Source organism: Protopterus annectens, chromosome 14.part0, assembly GCF_019279795.1.
Source record: "Protopterus annectens isolate FY-2018-M chromosome 14.part0, PAN1.0, whole genome shotgun sequence".
Classification (NCBI taxonomy): Eukaryota; Metazoa; Chordata; order Ceratodontiformes; family Protopteridae; genus Protopterus; species Protopterus annectens.
In genome coordinates this window covers 84,836,760-84,852,647 of record NC_056748.1, presented here as the reverse complement: position 1 = coordinate 84,852,647, position 15,888 = coordinate 84,836,760, and the positions used below count along the sequence as shown (strand labels likewise).

At 37.4% G+C, this 15,888-nt stretch overlaps 1 protein-coding gene across 4 annotated transcripts in view; it reads left to right on the top strand.

The window, feature by feature from the left end:
• AFAP1L2 (actin filament associated protein 1 like 2) overlaps positions 1 to 15,888 on the top strand; it is a 2,783,820-nt gene that overhangs the window by 2,238,929 nt on the left and 529,003 nt on the right. For all 4 annotated transcript variants that reach the window (XM_044055822.1, XM_044055821.1, XM_044055820.1 and 1 more), the window contains one exon: positions 7,358 to 7,466. In XM_044055822.1, coding sequence (XP_043911757.1) covers positions 7,358 to 7,466 — 109 coding nt within the window. The remainder of the gene's footprint in view (positions 1 to 7,357; positions 7,467 to 15,888) is intronic.

Sequence of the window (15,888 nt, the reverse complement as noted above, 5' to 3'; positions counted from 1 at the left end):
AAAAACAAAAAAATAATTCTTGTTTTTCCGCCTCTCCTCGACTAGTTTAGACCAGTTTACAGGCATTGCTGTATTCTGGGCTGTGGTGTAGTTTCTGTGTTGTCCATTACCTTACTTGGGTAGAGGGAAGTTTCTTTGATCACCAGTGGGAGTGGGGAGCCTTGAGCAACTTACCTGTCCCTGTAGGAAGTGACCTCAGCACAAGAACTGTAGTAATTTATTGTTTTGGACCATTTCTAGCTCTTTTGTAGTTCCCTGTTTAAAATCCGCCTCTGGGTGTTTTTTTTCTGGCTATACTACTCAGACAAGCTCCTCGTAGTCCTGCAGAGTGGTCCTAGTTACAGAGAACTCAGAAAAGTGACTACTTTCTGGATTTAAGTATCTTTGCTGTTTTTTTGCTTGGAATAGTTTCTCTAGCTTACCCTTAACAAGCTTAAACTGTTTTTTAGCTGTTTGCTGCATTATTTTAAAATCTGCACTTAAAGTTACTTTTTAGTCGAATTTGATCGAAAGTTTGTTTGTTTGTTTGTTTGTTTAATTTAACTGTTGAGGCTGCCCACTAAATTGTGCTAGCCTGTGTAACTGATTTATCACTGTTTCTGCATTTTCTGTGTGTTTCTATCAAAATAACAAAAAAACAAAAAAATAATCCTTGTTTTCCCGCCTCTCCTCGGCTAGTTTAGACCAGTTTACAGGCATTGCTGTATTCTGGGCTGTGGTGTAGTTCCTGTGTTGTCCATTACCTTACTTGGATAGAAGGAAGTTTCTTTGCTCACCAGTGGGAGTAGGGAGCCTTGAGCAGCCTACCTGTCCCTGTAGGAAGTGACCTCAGCACAAGAGCTGTAGTAATTGGTTGTTTTGGACCATTTCTAGCTCTTTTGTAGTTCCCTGTTTAAAATCCACATTTGCGTGGCTTTGTGCGATTGTGCGCATAGTGCAGCACCGGTTAAACAAGGTTAAACTTCTTCTGGCTCTGCCAAGTCTGCTTTTCAAATTTTCCCTTAAGGAAGCTCTACTCTCAGTATAATCAGACTACTCGCTATATTATAAGCCTAGCACTTGTTCTCAAAACTTCTCTACTAAGTAAGCACTCTCGTACTAAGTAAGAACTACATCCACCTACCACCCCTGTGAACATCCACTTCCCTTAAAGGCACAACACTCCCTTATACTGTTCTAGCATGTCGAGTGGTAGATTGCTGGCGTCCTCTCCACTTCAACTGGTTAATCTGGGTATCTTGAGACAATGCTACAATTGTTTCATGTACACAGACAACCCCTCTCCTCCTCCCAACAAACACAAATACATGTGAGAGATGCAACTATATAGCCAAACTGGAGGCTGAACTCTCTCAACTCAGGGCTGGCATGACCAGACAGGAGGAGATGGTAACCACACACACAACAAACCCAGTTCCACATAGACCTACCACAACTGCAAACCAAACACATAAAAACACAAAGACATACTCAGAGGCTCTAATAAAAAACTTACCAAAACAACAAAGGCTCCCAAAGCAGACATACAAAAATCCACCACCTCAAAACACATGCAACACATACTTCAATAAATCAGTGTGTCAACCAATCACAGCTCTTAAGGCCAAACATCATGCCTGATACACTAGTAATAGGCGACTCTATAGTCAGACACAATGATGTCCCGCTTACCAGGCTGAACAAGGAGAGGGTGACTGTGAGCTGCCTATCGGGAGCTAGGATCTGCCACATAACACACGCACTCAGGTCACTCCAAAGCAAGTACAAATATGACTCCTTCATTGTCCATACTGGCGTGAATGACCTGAGACATACCTCCCTGGACTACATGAAAAGAGACACAGAGGAGCTCTCTGATTATGTAGCACAGGCTGGTATGACCCTGACCCTGAGCAGCATCTTGCCCTCACCAAGAATGATGCCACAATACAAAGACAAGATGATCAGCTTTAATAATTGGCTCAAGTACTGGTGTCATTCTAAAGGGATCCATTGTCTGTCTGCCTGGGATGACATGTTGGACAAGCCATGCTGCTTTGCAAGGGATGGCTTGCATCTGTCACCACTGGGCTTCCGGATATTGGCCAAGGCTCTTGCCACCCCCATAGTGCCTTTTTTAAGCAAGGTTCAAAAGACAAACCCACCTCCTTAGAAAACAAAAATGAAAAAAAACTAAGGGTAATGCTGCTCAATGCCAGAAGTCTAAATCTCAAGATGCAGGCACTCGATGCACTCCTCAGTATGGAGAACATCGACATCTGTGCAGTAACTGAAACCTGGTTCAAGGCTCCTGAGAGCACCCCAGCACTACCAGGCTATACCTCGTATCATGCTTTTCGGCCCCAAAACCTGGGTCGAACCACAAAGGGAGGGGGCGTGTTCATATTCATCAAGGACACCCACACCTCCAGGTTAGTAGCAACACATGAAGCATCAGAGACCATACAGGTGCAACTAACCATAGGCAAAACTGCTATACAACTGGTAGCATGTTACAGACCACCCTCCCAATCTCAGGAACCACACTCAGCCTTTCTGAAAACATTGGAGGATATGAATGTATCGCAAAATACCATCATACTGGGAGACTTCAACTACCCAAACATAGATTGGGTACATTATTCTAGCCCTAACACCCTAGCCCAAAGGTTCCTGGAATTCATAAATTCAAATGCACTGGAACAACTAGTCACCTCTCCCACTAGGGGAGATAATATACTAGACCTGATCATCACAAACATGGGGACAAAATGCTCCACACCGGAGGTATACCCCTCACTAGTGAGATCTGACCACAAACTAATCACCCTGGATATACATATCCTACCTCCACCCCAAGCACAAAAGACCACAGTGAAAAACTTCTCAAAAGCAGGCTTCACTCTTCTTAAGACTGAGATGGTATCCTTTAAGCCCACTGGGCCAGTGGATACCACATCCCACAATGCCGAATCCTTCACAAATGCTTTCTATGGACATCTCCAAGAATGCATGGATCATGCAATTCCAAATAAATCCAAGTCCCTCTCCACCAAAGGTAAGCGTCCTGTCTGGTGGACCTCAGTCATTAACAAATTGTATAACAAAAGAAGGAAGCTACTGCACGACAGAGCAAAATCCCATAAAGGGAAGACATCTCTGATCAACATTAGCAGAAAACTACGTTCTCTCATAAAAACATCCAAGGCCAACTTTGAGAGAAAAATCGCTAAGGACACTAAAGATAACCACAAAGCCTTCTTCAGCTATGTTAGAAACCTGGGCGAAACCCTCAGATATGCTCAGAGTTAGTTCACAACAACAAAAAATACACTGAACCCACAGATATTGCCAACATTCTGGCTGACAGGTTCAGTGCAAATTTCTCCCCTCCCTCACCCCTAAAAGAAAAAATACTTATCCCAGCTGAATGTAATCTCCCTATAATCTCAGATGTCCAAGTGAGAACCGCTCTCAACAAAGCTAAAAACACAGCATCAATGGGACCTGATGGTATCCCGGGTTGCGTGCTACGTGAACTCCAAGAGGAGCTAAACCCGCACATAAAAATGCTATTTAACCTTAGCCTTACTACAGGATATGTACCTGAACACTGGCGTACAGCAACAGTGGTTTCACTCCACAAAGGGGGTACCTCTACAGACCCTGGGAACTACCACCCCGTAAGCTTAACCAGCCTGGTCTGCAAAGCTATGGAAAGAATCATTATGGAACTCATAAAGAGAGACATAGGGGACCTACAGACACTTGACCCCACCCAGTTTGGCTTTGTAAAGGGCAGATCCTGCCTTTTGAACCTGGTTGACTTTTTTGAAACAGTCACTAGAGCCATTGATGAGGGCAAAGCAGTCCATACAGCCTACCTGGATTTGGCTAAGGCCTTCAACACAATACCCCACTCAGGCATCATAGATAAGCTCACCAGCTTAAACATAAACCCTTATGTCACTAGATGGGTTGCAAACTGGCTAAAGGACAGAACCCATAAAGTTAAAATCGCTGGAGCAATGTCAGACTCAAAGCCAGTCACAAGTGGTGTCCCACAGGGATCTGTCCTGGGACCCCTCTTGTTTGGCATTTATTTCTCAGATGTTAAAGCAAACATGGGAGGGTTGTGGCTGACAAAGTTCGCAGATGACTGCAAATGAGGCGTCATAGTCGATACACCAGCGGACACATACATCCTACAAAAAGGCCTCACAGAAATGGACAACTGGTGCCGGAGTCACGGCCTTAAACTAAATGCCAAAAAATGTATAGTCATCCCCTTTGGGAAAAACAGAGTACCCACAAATTATCACATAGACAGCAACCCACTGAGTATGGAAAAAGTAATCAGAGACCTAGGGACCCAAGTCGACAGCGACCTCTCATTTGACACCCACGTTGCCAAAGTGGTTAGAAAAACATTCTACCTTGCACACCTCATCATGAAGGGATTCACATCCAGATCCAAGGATGTCATTGTACCCCTATACTCCTCCCTCATCAGACCCATGATTGAGTACAATGCCCCATTTGGTATGTACCTCACCCGGCATTTGCAACAGCTGGAAAGACCACAAAAGTACCTCACCAAGGGGATCAAGGGTTTCCAACATATGTCTTATTCTTCCAGACTAAAGAAACTCCAGCTCTATTCAGTAGCATACCGCCTGCTCAGAGGTGATCTCTGCCTGACGTACAAGGCCATGTCCAATCAGGATCTGATGGACATGCTCCACTTCAAAAAATCCAAATCCATCAGGACCACGAGAGCTAAAGACTTAAAGCTAGGCACAAGTATGAATAGGACATGCTGGAGGGATAGATTCATAACCCAGAGGCTTCCCATGCTTTGAAACAAGATCCCAGTTCATGTTAGGCAGAGCCCCTCACTGACTCTCTTCAAGAGAAATCTTGATGAGTGGATGGGAGATCGTAAGTTTACCCCTGGGGTCACATCTGTGTCACTGCTAGACAGGGGCACAGTAAACTAATTCTATTATATAAGGGGGCCTTCATTGTGTCACTACTAGACAGAGGCACAGTATTCTAAATCTATTCTATGCATTTTTGTGCATTTTTGCACCATTTCATGGTGTGGCGAAAGCCACATCACTATGGCTAGGCTTACAAATGCCCCAGGGCAGATAGCCTAGTACTAAACTATGAAACTATCAGGGGGAGGGGAATAGCTGACACAGACTGGCATGTCACAACAGATTAAATACCCTGGTGGAATTGTAACCTTGCCTGCCCACTCCCTACCATGGATGGTGAAAATATAAGCATGATGGCAGTGCTCCCTACCCAGTCATGCAGCTCTACAGGTGCAACTGCTGTGTTGGACAGCCTCATGGCTGTGCAGCTCCACCTGTAGGGCAAACCTGATACTAAAGACAGGCTCACTGCTGGAAATAGCACTCCTTAGAAAATTTCTTAACGTGTATTGTAATACTTCACATGCATCTATATTTAACAGCTAATTTCATTTATGGGTATATTCCTGATTACAAAGTTGTAAGTGATTTAAAAACAAAATGAAGACTACAGCAGGCTTGTAAGACTGAGTTTTATTTTTGATCCAGGTTTTCTTTACAACCACACCCACAGAAAGCAAATATTAACAATAATTTACATATAGAACCAAAAGCATTCTGGATAAGTTATCAACATTATAAATTGATGCAGAAAGAGAGCTACCTGCTCATGTTATGGTTTCACTAATAAGTCATCATAAGTGGTAATTTTGAATGTAGGGTACTCCACCTGTGAGATATACCTGACAACCTGGCTTACTAGGATATAAGACTTCACCTGTCTCTGTACTTAGTATGAAAGAAATAATAGCTTATACACTGACGTAGGTACTGTGGCATTGTGTGTTCAGTCCTCATTACAGCCAAGTGACGTCTCCAGGCGTTTCTGCAGTTACCTCCTACTGCTCCTCTAGGCGTCAAATATTGCCTTTTCAAATTTGCATTAATAATTCCAAAACCATGCTACATACAAGGTATCAGAATATTTTATCTTGAAGCATACATGTTGGCAAACACAACTGCATTGATATATGACCTCTGTCAGTGACTATTTATTAGTACTGTAAGGTGATAACTTAATTTTTTAAAGGCTGAAGCCACACCACTGGGAGTTAAAGGTACACACTCGAAACAGCTCTCCTGGAGGGAATGACTTAATGATATCATGTCAGGAGTTTTCAACTTAGTAATATGTTCAAAGGGCTGTATTTAGAAATAAAATTAATTGGAAAAATAATACACTTTTTGCTTCAGATGTTGTACAGAAGTCTGTTATGTGTGATAAGCAGATCACTCCTATCACTATGGAAAGTGTGACTGTAAACTTTAATTTTATGACTTTGTAAATCAGAGAAATAAAAGGGAAGTGACACAAGCCAGTAGACCAGTGGAAAATATGGTAAAAAAGGGGGAGGGTCCTAGAGGCAAGACATATTTTTGGACTATATCACAGCATCGAAAAGGCCATTAATCAGGTAGCTTTAATATCAAAAATGCTGTTCATCGAGGTGTGTATTGTGAGATCGCGGCTCAGTGAAGATCAAAACTTTTGCCCTTTCCTCATTGTAGTGGGATCTCAAAGTTGGTATATGTAATTAGTGGGGGGTGTGGGGGTGCAGCTCCCCTCAAGAGCAACTTCTATGAACGGCATTTTCAGTTTTAAAGCTGTTCTATTAACGGCCTTTGCAATGTTTTTAATTTAAAAAAATAGGCACCTGGATGTCAAGGAAGATTATGCAGTGCCCAGTGTTACTTTGAGTTAGGTGTAGACTTTAAGGATGGATTTTTTTTTTATTATTTTTGGAATAGGACATATTGGGTGTACATTTTTGGAGCAGTGATTTTTTTTTTAATTTTTGCATTAACCACATTCATTTCCATCAAGCCAGCTGCTTTAAATGTTTAAGTAGACAGTGAGCAGTGCAACCTCCACAGAGTTCAAGAAAAAAAGTTGCTTTCATTAAGCTACAGAGGGTACATACAGCCTTGGTTCAGTACCATAGCTTGGGTGGGGCAAAGTGGGGTGTGATTGACACTGAAGAAGAGTTGCCCTAGTTGAAAGGATGCCACTTCGAGGAGGGTGCCAAGTGGCCTGGCTGCAGCACTGTTCTAGTTACTCTAGTATAGTCAGTCTTCATGTGACTTAAATAGAGATGTAATTCTATGTCTATTACTTCCAATGTGAGCCATAGTTAGAGAGTTGTAAGTATTTATTTTAGAAAAAAGTCTTTTTTAAAGCACACTATTAGACAGAAATTTTCAGTTATAACATTTTTCTAGCTACCAGATGTGTCTGTGTAAAATTGTTTTGCTTTTTGTATTTTGCTTTATTTTAGTTTAATGCAGAGAAAATGTACAGAACCCAATACGTATACTGAAAACCTACCAGATACAAAAACAAAGATGGAAGACCTTTATGATGATGTTGACATTTCTGATTCAGGGGTAAGAAGTTAACAATTAAACACTGCTTTGATGAACCAAATATGTATCTACATGTACGTGACATTTTGTTAGAAATGTTTTGGTAAAACCATTTTTTAATGTGACATATATCATATAACAGTACATTTAATTGAAGGGTTACCGTTCTTAGGTTCCTAAAGCATGTACCCAGCAGACTGTACCTTTAAAGTTCAAACTTCTAAGTAACAAGCAGTCCCATTGCTTACTTCTGATGTCTATGCTTTTGTTCCCAGTTATAATGTTTTGTGCTTGTTATGATTAAAGGTTAAAAAGTACTGACTTTACAGACTGTAAACCATTGTAATGAAAATGATGCTGTTGTAAAATGAAAGAACACTCTTACTGAAGCTCTCTTCATGTGAAAGAATAGTGTCTACATATCAGCTGAGATGTGACAAATGTCTTATACTGCACTGGTCCCATGCAAGTTACCGTAAGAGTGACAAATTAACAATTAAGACCTTCAGATATACTTACAACAGTACAGAATTTCTATGCTATCCCACCCTTTGGATTCCATATATTCTAGTTAACCAAGTATCTGCATGTATTTTTACTTTTGCAGGGTGGTTGTGGTTTTAGACAATTTTTGTAATAACATGGTGATTTTGACTTCCAAGATGGCTGCACACTGATCAGCAGCTTAACTTTAGTACTCTAAGTGTGAAAACAGAAACTGTGGAAAAAGAGTGCCACTGAAACTGTTTTTTTGCGTAGGATTCTGTTACTTGGTAGTAAGTACACTGCCTGGATGCCATCAAAAAGAACCTAAAAGAAAATAAACTAGAAAAGGTGAAGAGAAATTACTGTCTAAGAAAGATTTTGCAGGTCTTCAGCAAAAAGCAGTTCATGTTTCAGCTTTGGTTCAAGAGATGTCTTCTGGTAATTTGGAGGAAAGAATAAATCAAATGTACTCATGGGTTATTAAAATAAATGGAACATTGTAGGACTATGTCATCTCAAATAACAAAAGGCTGGAAAAATAGAAGATGCTTTACCTAGCCATTCAGATGATACTAATAAAACTGCAGAAATCAGGCACTGAAATTAAGAAAAAGCTGTCTGAGTATAAGACTTCTTAAGAAAAGCTGTTTCAAAAGAAAAAATAGTAGCATTGAAAGACAGAGCACACAGAGAAAACCTGAGATTTTCTGCTGTACTAGAGAAATTGGAAGGAACATAGTCTATTGATTTAATGAAGGCATATATAAGCAAATGGAGTAGTGTTCCACAGCAGGATTTGTTAACTGAAAGGGCACATTGATTGTATGTTCCAAACCTAGCCATGAGAAAGCAGCGAAAACCTGTATTAGTAAAGATGCAATCATGCAAGCAGAACTAATTAATCCTGACAAAACTGTGGCAGAAGGTCAAAGTATTAAAAACTGCCCATATCTAAGCATTTGTAGAAAATAATTATTCACTGCACACCAGGTATAAGAGAATCAAATTTATCCCAGCAATCAGGGAATATTGAGAGGCAGGTGTGAAATTCAAGCTGCTGTATCCAGCTATCTTCAGAATATTTTTCCCTGGGGTATTGAAGACATTACTTGATGTAGAACAAGATAAGGAAGACACAAAAAAGTTTATCCAAAAATAAGATCCAACAAGTAGAAGGGGGCACTGCTTTTCATTCTTTTGACAGTAAAGTTCATAGAGAGACTTTGCCAGTAAAACCTTTTTCAATGTTCCATAGGAAAATGTTTGAGTCAGAAAAAAAGCGTGGGACCTGGATAAAAGAATCAACAGTACCTTGGACTTGAACTAGAGTCTGATGTTGGGAGATGTAGAGGAATGGGAAAAAAGACCAGCAACAATGAAATTCATAAATAAATGGAATATAATGCATCAATCACATGTGTGAAATATGGCTTTGCAAGAAAAAGTGGCTGAAAAAATGGACTTTTATTGACTTTGCTAAACGTCTGGTTGGACTGTAAAGCACATACCCCATTTTATGCCATTAATGTTTAGAAGGACACTAAAAAGGGAACAAGAATTGTAAATAAAACATGTTTTCCTTATTAATATTTGTATAAAACATTTCATGATATAAGTTGCGTGTTATATATAATAAAGCAGTTTTGTGTATTGTGTGGTCAGAGATATATATTTTTTTCAATAATTTTTCTTTTTCTTTTTATATTAATAAATGTCACAGATAAAGACCATCTTACAACATGACCGTATATATATATATATATATATATATATATATATATATATATATATGTTATACATTGATGTCAATACCACAGGATATAGTTCATACAACATATCTCATATCTATTTATACTATGTACATAGATGCTTTCACTGTTAATTCCACAGTTATACAGATAGTATATACATTCATAATATCCCAGTTATTATTTAATATCTGAACTTGTATGTGTTCTTCGGTTCCATTAGAGTGTATTTCTAAGTTGCTTTGTGATGAATTTTGCTAATATGATATTAAAGGTTTGTTCCCAAATTTTTCTGGATTTCATGTTTTTGTTTCTTTTGTCTATTACTATTTTATGAGCTAAAAGGTGTTGCATAGCTACTTGTTTAAAACCCTCCCAAGATATATTTATCGTATCTAGCCATTTAAAAGCTATATACAATTTCATTAGTAGGAAGATTGTTAAAAACGTATTTGCTTGTTTTCTTGGTATGTTGGGTGGGGGAATGTGTAATAGAGTGAATTCCCAAGTTAATGTTGATGTTTGATAACCCATTTTGTGTAATTGTACCTTGAGAGAGTTCAAGAGTTTGTAGACACATTTACAGCTCCAAAATATATGGATTAAGTCAGCTATCTGGTCCTTACAGTGTGGGCAGAAAGGTGTTTTTGATGTGTTACATTTGTGTAGGATTGCAGGTGTAAAATATGCATTATTACTGATCATGAGCTGAGTGTATGCTAACTTTTTGAGGGGTATAATCTTCAGTGTTAGATTGATTGCCTGGCTTATTTGCTGATCATCTGTGGATGGTTTAATTTTTCTCCAGTAGTTAGAGAAAAGGAGGTCTTTCTGGTATTTAATTTCATTTATCATTTTATATGAATTAGTAATAGTTTTCTATGTTGTGATAATAGTTTTCCAAAACCTGCTACAAGTTTCTATGTCACTAATGGTCATAGTAGCATTTTGGAGGTAGCTGGAACACAGTTCTTTGATTTGTCTTAGGATTATTATGTGTGATTTAGGGAGGTTTAGGTTGGTCCTCATTTCTTGTATTGAACAGTTAAGGTAAGGATAAATATCTTGGATTGTTTTATCTTTCAGTTTGGGAAAAGGGAGTAAGTCCAGCATCTTATTGTTTATTTTTAAATTTGGGTTTTTATAAAGGGGTTGCAATAGTGTCATGGCTTGTCCAAGTTTCAAGAATTGAAAGAGTTTTTGCGCTAAGTTGATAGAATGTTTTAAGGGCTCTATAATGTTATAACTTTGTATTTCTTTCTGCTTCAGGAATGGAAGTCCTTTGGGATTGAAACCTAGAGCTTTAATATATATATATATATATATATATATATATATATATATATATATATATATATAAAATAGATTGTCACCCAAAGAGGAGACTTAATTTTCCATTGACGGGTTATGTTCAGCTATTCATAATATTCTGTTAGTGTTATTGATCGAGTAGTACATTTTAAAATCTAGTAGATTTAGTCCTCCTTTGTTTTTGGGGAATGTTAATTTTAGATAGGAGATTCTGTTTTTTTTTTTTTTTTTTTTTTTTTTGGGTTCCCATATACGTTTTGCTAGGAAGGTGTGAATTTGTTTGAAGAATTTATTATGTATTATTGTCTGTGATGCCATGAATGTATACATTAGTCTAGATAAAATGTTCATTTTGATTATTTATACTTTGGCCAAGAATGGTAGTTTTAGATAGTTCCATATTTTACAGTCTTGCATTATGTTTTGTCATTTAAGGTTTACATTGTGTTGGTAGAAGTCTTTGTTATTCTGGAAAAAGGTGATTCCCAGGTATTTAGTTTCTTCTTTTATTTTTATTGTGTTTAACAATGGTATTAGTGAGATGAGTCTGGGTGCTTTTAGGGGGAAAATATTAGTTTTATTGAGGTTTAGTTAGACATAGTCGAGAAATGTTCAATTACAGCTATTATTTTGTTTATATCTGAATTTGGTGTAGTGCAGTATATGTTCAGATCATCTGGAAATGCAGTGAGGTATATTTTGAAGTTGTGTATTGATGGAGGATTGTGGTATGTATTTTGTTTAATGTATAGAAAGAGTGGTTCTAGGTAAAGGTTAAACAGGAAGGGTGATAATGGACATCCTTGTCTTGTTCCATTTTTTATTAGAATCCTATTTGACCAAGTTTTATTTATATATAGAGATGTGTATGGGTTGCTATAGAGAGTTTGGATGATCTGAATGAAGTTATTGGGTATATTAAAGTAGGGTAGTGTTTGGATTAAGAATTCTAGGTTAAGCCTATCAAATGCCTTGTGGGCATCCACTACCATTGTGTAGATGTTGATATTGTATCGGTTAGTGTAGTATATTAGTACATCTAATGTTAATGTATTGTCACTAGTCTATGTTGCATAAAACCAGATTGTTCTGGGTAGATTATTTTCTCTATCAGATTTTTCATTCTGTTTGCAAGTATAAAGGTAAATATTTTAGTATCTATATTTAAGAGGGAGATGGGCCTGTAGCTGTCAGGGTTTTTGGGTCAGTGTGTTCTTTTAATATAAAGATGGTTTTAGAGGCATTAAAGTGGATATCATTTATTTTATAGTTTATTATGTAATTCACTGTATAGTATAGTAGTTTGGCTATCAAGGGAGAAAATGCTTTGTAAAATTCTGATGTGAGTCCATCCAGACCCGGAGCCTTATGCACTTTTAAGTGTTTGATTGTTGTAATAATTTCACTGATGGATATCGGTTCAGTTAATTTTTTTTGTTGGTCTAAATTTAGTTTAGGGAATTTCAGTTTTTGAAGGAAAAGAGTTCTATCTTCCTTTGAAGTTTGTAGTATTTGTGCTCTATATATTTGAGAGTATATTTGTTCAAATGTTTTAATAATGTCTTCATTTTTTGTGTAGTTTTTGTCTCTGTAGTTTATTTCAGATATATTGGAGGCATTTTTGTGTTGATTCTTGCCAGAGCTCTAGAACGTATTTGAGCTTCTTCTGCATAAGTGGCTAATATTCTGGCTTCATAAAAAGATAGGTTCCTGGTTTCTAACATATATAGATCCCTTTGCAGTTTTAAAAGTTCTGCTGTTTGGTTCTTGCGGTTATTTATTAGTTCTTTTTCAAGATGCTCTATTTTCCCTTTCAGTATATGCTCCTCTTTCAGCTGTATTTTTTTATAGTATGCTGCTTTTTTGATAAACAGTCCTCTAATTTGTGCTTTGGTTGCAGTTGGTACTTGGGAGTTAGTGATATTTGTAAGAGCTATTTTTAGTATTGCGTATGTTTCTTTTATTACATCCATTTTGGAAAGTAAATTAGGGTTTAATGACCAATTATGACCCTTATTCCCTAAATATATCTTTTTGTCCCCGTTAATGTTCAGTGTGATTTTGGAGTGATCTGAAAAGAACCTGGTATGTATAGTTATTGTTGGGTCCATGTTAATGAATATGTCAGAAATTAAGAAGAAGTCTATCCTTGACCACATTTTGTGGCATTGCGAATAGAATGTGGATTTCCCTGTTTTATCTTCACTGTTCCCATATTTAAAAGGGTCATATAGTTTGAAATCTTGTTTGTGTTCATTAAGGGCTAATGTGGCTTGTTTATTATGTGATTTGGTCAGATTAGATTTATCCTTTTGTGGGTTTTGATATGTGTTCCAGTCACCTCCAGTCACTAGGTAGTGATCTTTAAATTGGTTTAAAGTTGGGTATAATGACATAAAAAGTGTTGTTGGTTATTACAGGGTGCGTAAACATTAAGTACCATTATAGGTTTTGGTTTTGTAGGACTAGTAAATGTTACTTAACACCATCTTCCCTCCTTCTCAGCTTTGGTTTTAAGTATTTTTTCCTTAAATTGGTTTTTAATTATTATGGCAGCCCCAGCACTGTTTGTTTTCCCCTCTGAAGCTATGATTTGACTTATCCATTTCTTTCTGCTAATTGCTGCCCATTGATCTGCAGTCAAGTGCGTTTCTTGTATTAGTATGAGGTTGGCTGTGGTTTTTAATGTAAGGTGTAAGAATAGTTTTCTTTTCTTCTTGTTTTGGAGCCCTTTAACATTCCATGATTCTATTTCCCACATTTATTTATTAGGTGTATTCCTTAGATATGCCATGTATATTAGTTTTGTTTTGTTATCTTTGTATGTGTTACTGTGTGATGGTTTAGGAAAGCATCTATTTATCCCCGTCCCTACTCTGTGCCTAACCACTATATCCCTGGCGTAATCGGAGGGGGGGAGGATAAAGGTTCATTATATGGTTTACCTTTACGTCTAATCTTGGAATGTGTTTTCTTTTTAGATATGGATTTAACCCATAGTATCCCCCCTGTGTTACTATATACAATGAGGACAAAGCTGAACAAAGTAGTTCCCTCAATCAACAAATACTGCTACTTAATGTCCCTAGCCTCTTCCAACATATTATTTATACAATTATGGTATTGCATTTAAGGTACAACATGTATTGTTTTTGTCTTGTGACTATTTCTAATAGTATTTTTTAAAACAGATTATTAATATACGTTAATTATGGCACACTTGCACCTAGGAGTTTAAATTTGGAAATGCATCTGACTTTATAAAATGTTACCTTGGAAATGTCATGTTGCTTTAAAATTTGTAATTTTTTAATTGATTACTAAATTGTTGCTGTTATAAAATATGCTGCTTGTTGTCATTAATTTATTCCTGTGAAGGCTTGTATAGCCGAGGTACCAGAAGACATAAAAGTTTGCAGTTTCCTGGCTCCTTCATATGGTTGTTTTTTATTAATATACATTCCTCAGTAAATTATAGCAATATATGTACCATAGTAACATTGTTAAACAATCAATCTTGTCATTTTAACATTTTTCTTTAATTTTTTTTCCTCCCCTTTATTTATTCACATTTCAGCCTTCTTTGGTGCCTGTAATGTTTTTCTACATCACTCTGTCTGGGTTATAAAATATATACTTGGCACCTATTTATCAGGGGTAGGAAGTATATACATAGAGAGAAAAAAAAAACAGCTTAGCCAAACAGTCCTTCTGCTATAGTTAGCATATTAAGGCTATATTTACATTATCCCAAGATTGTTAGGTTTTTTTACTATTTTCCTGAGATTACTTCTCTCCAGGATCTTTTAACACATTTCTAGTATTTACATAAAACATTTAACATTTTTTTTTCCTTTTTTTCCCCAATATTAACCTATGAGCTAGCCTGCTTCTGACAGTTTATTTCTTGCCTATTATTTAAGGCTGGATTTTCATTCACCTTCTCAGTACTGTTTTAGTGAATGGTTCATTTCAACAGTACCTTATTTCTACAAGGTTTTGCTTGCATGTTGGTTGACATATATGGGGCAACTTTCTTCTTTTAGCTGGTGCAAATCAATTTTCGTTTTTCAGGCAGTAAAATCTTTTGGTGGTTGCTGAAATCCATTTTGTCTGACTGTTCTTAATGGAGCCCTCAAAATTGTAGGGGGGCCGAGTTTGCAGACCGATGTCCCAGGAGGAGGTTCCTTCCTATATTTGCGCATCAGAAACGGCAGTTGATTTTTGGTTCCTACCTAGGCTATACTTCCTTTTCCTGTGTTCCTCATGGCTCACATCATGGATTTAAGGGCCTAGACAGCAAGGGGAAGCTTTCAGAGTTGGATCCCAGCTAGAGTGCTCATGAATGGGGTAGTTTCTTCACCCAAGGGTCATTTATCATTTTTTGTGGATTTATTTTGTTTCTGAAGGTAGAATTCGCTTGAAAATGGCCAGGAATGTATCTTTTGCCTCTTTGGGGTTAGTGACCATGTATTTAACCACTTTGATGTAGAATATTAACTGATTTGGATATTTCATCTAGAGTTTGATTTTTTTTTCGATTAGAAACCTGCAGTATGGAGATAATAGTTGTCTTGCTTGTCTTATTTGTATTGGGAGGTCTTGAGCAAAGGATATTTTATTATTATTTCAGGTGAGTGTGCCTTTTTTCTTTGCTGCCAGTATGAGTTTATTTACATCGTGATAGTTTAATATTTTAATATGGACAGGTCTTGGTTTCAGTGGTATTTGTATTTCCCTCAGGGCTCTGTGGGCTCTCTCTATTGTTACTTGCTGTATTTCTTCAGGTTCCTCTAGCAGGGAACTTATTATTTGCTTGATTGTTGGTATTAGATTGTTATGAAGTATAGTTTCAGCTAATCCTCTGATGATGATATTGTTCCTTCGAGATCTTGCTT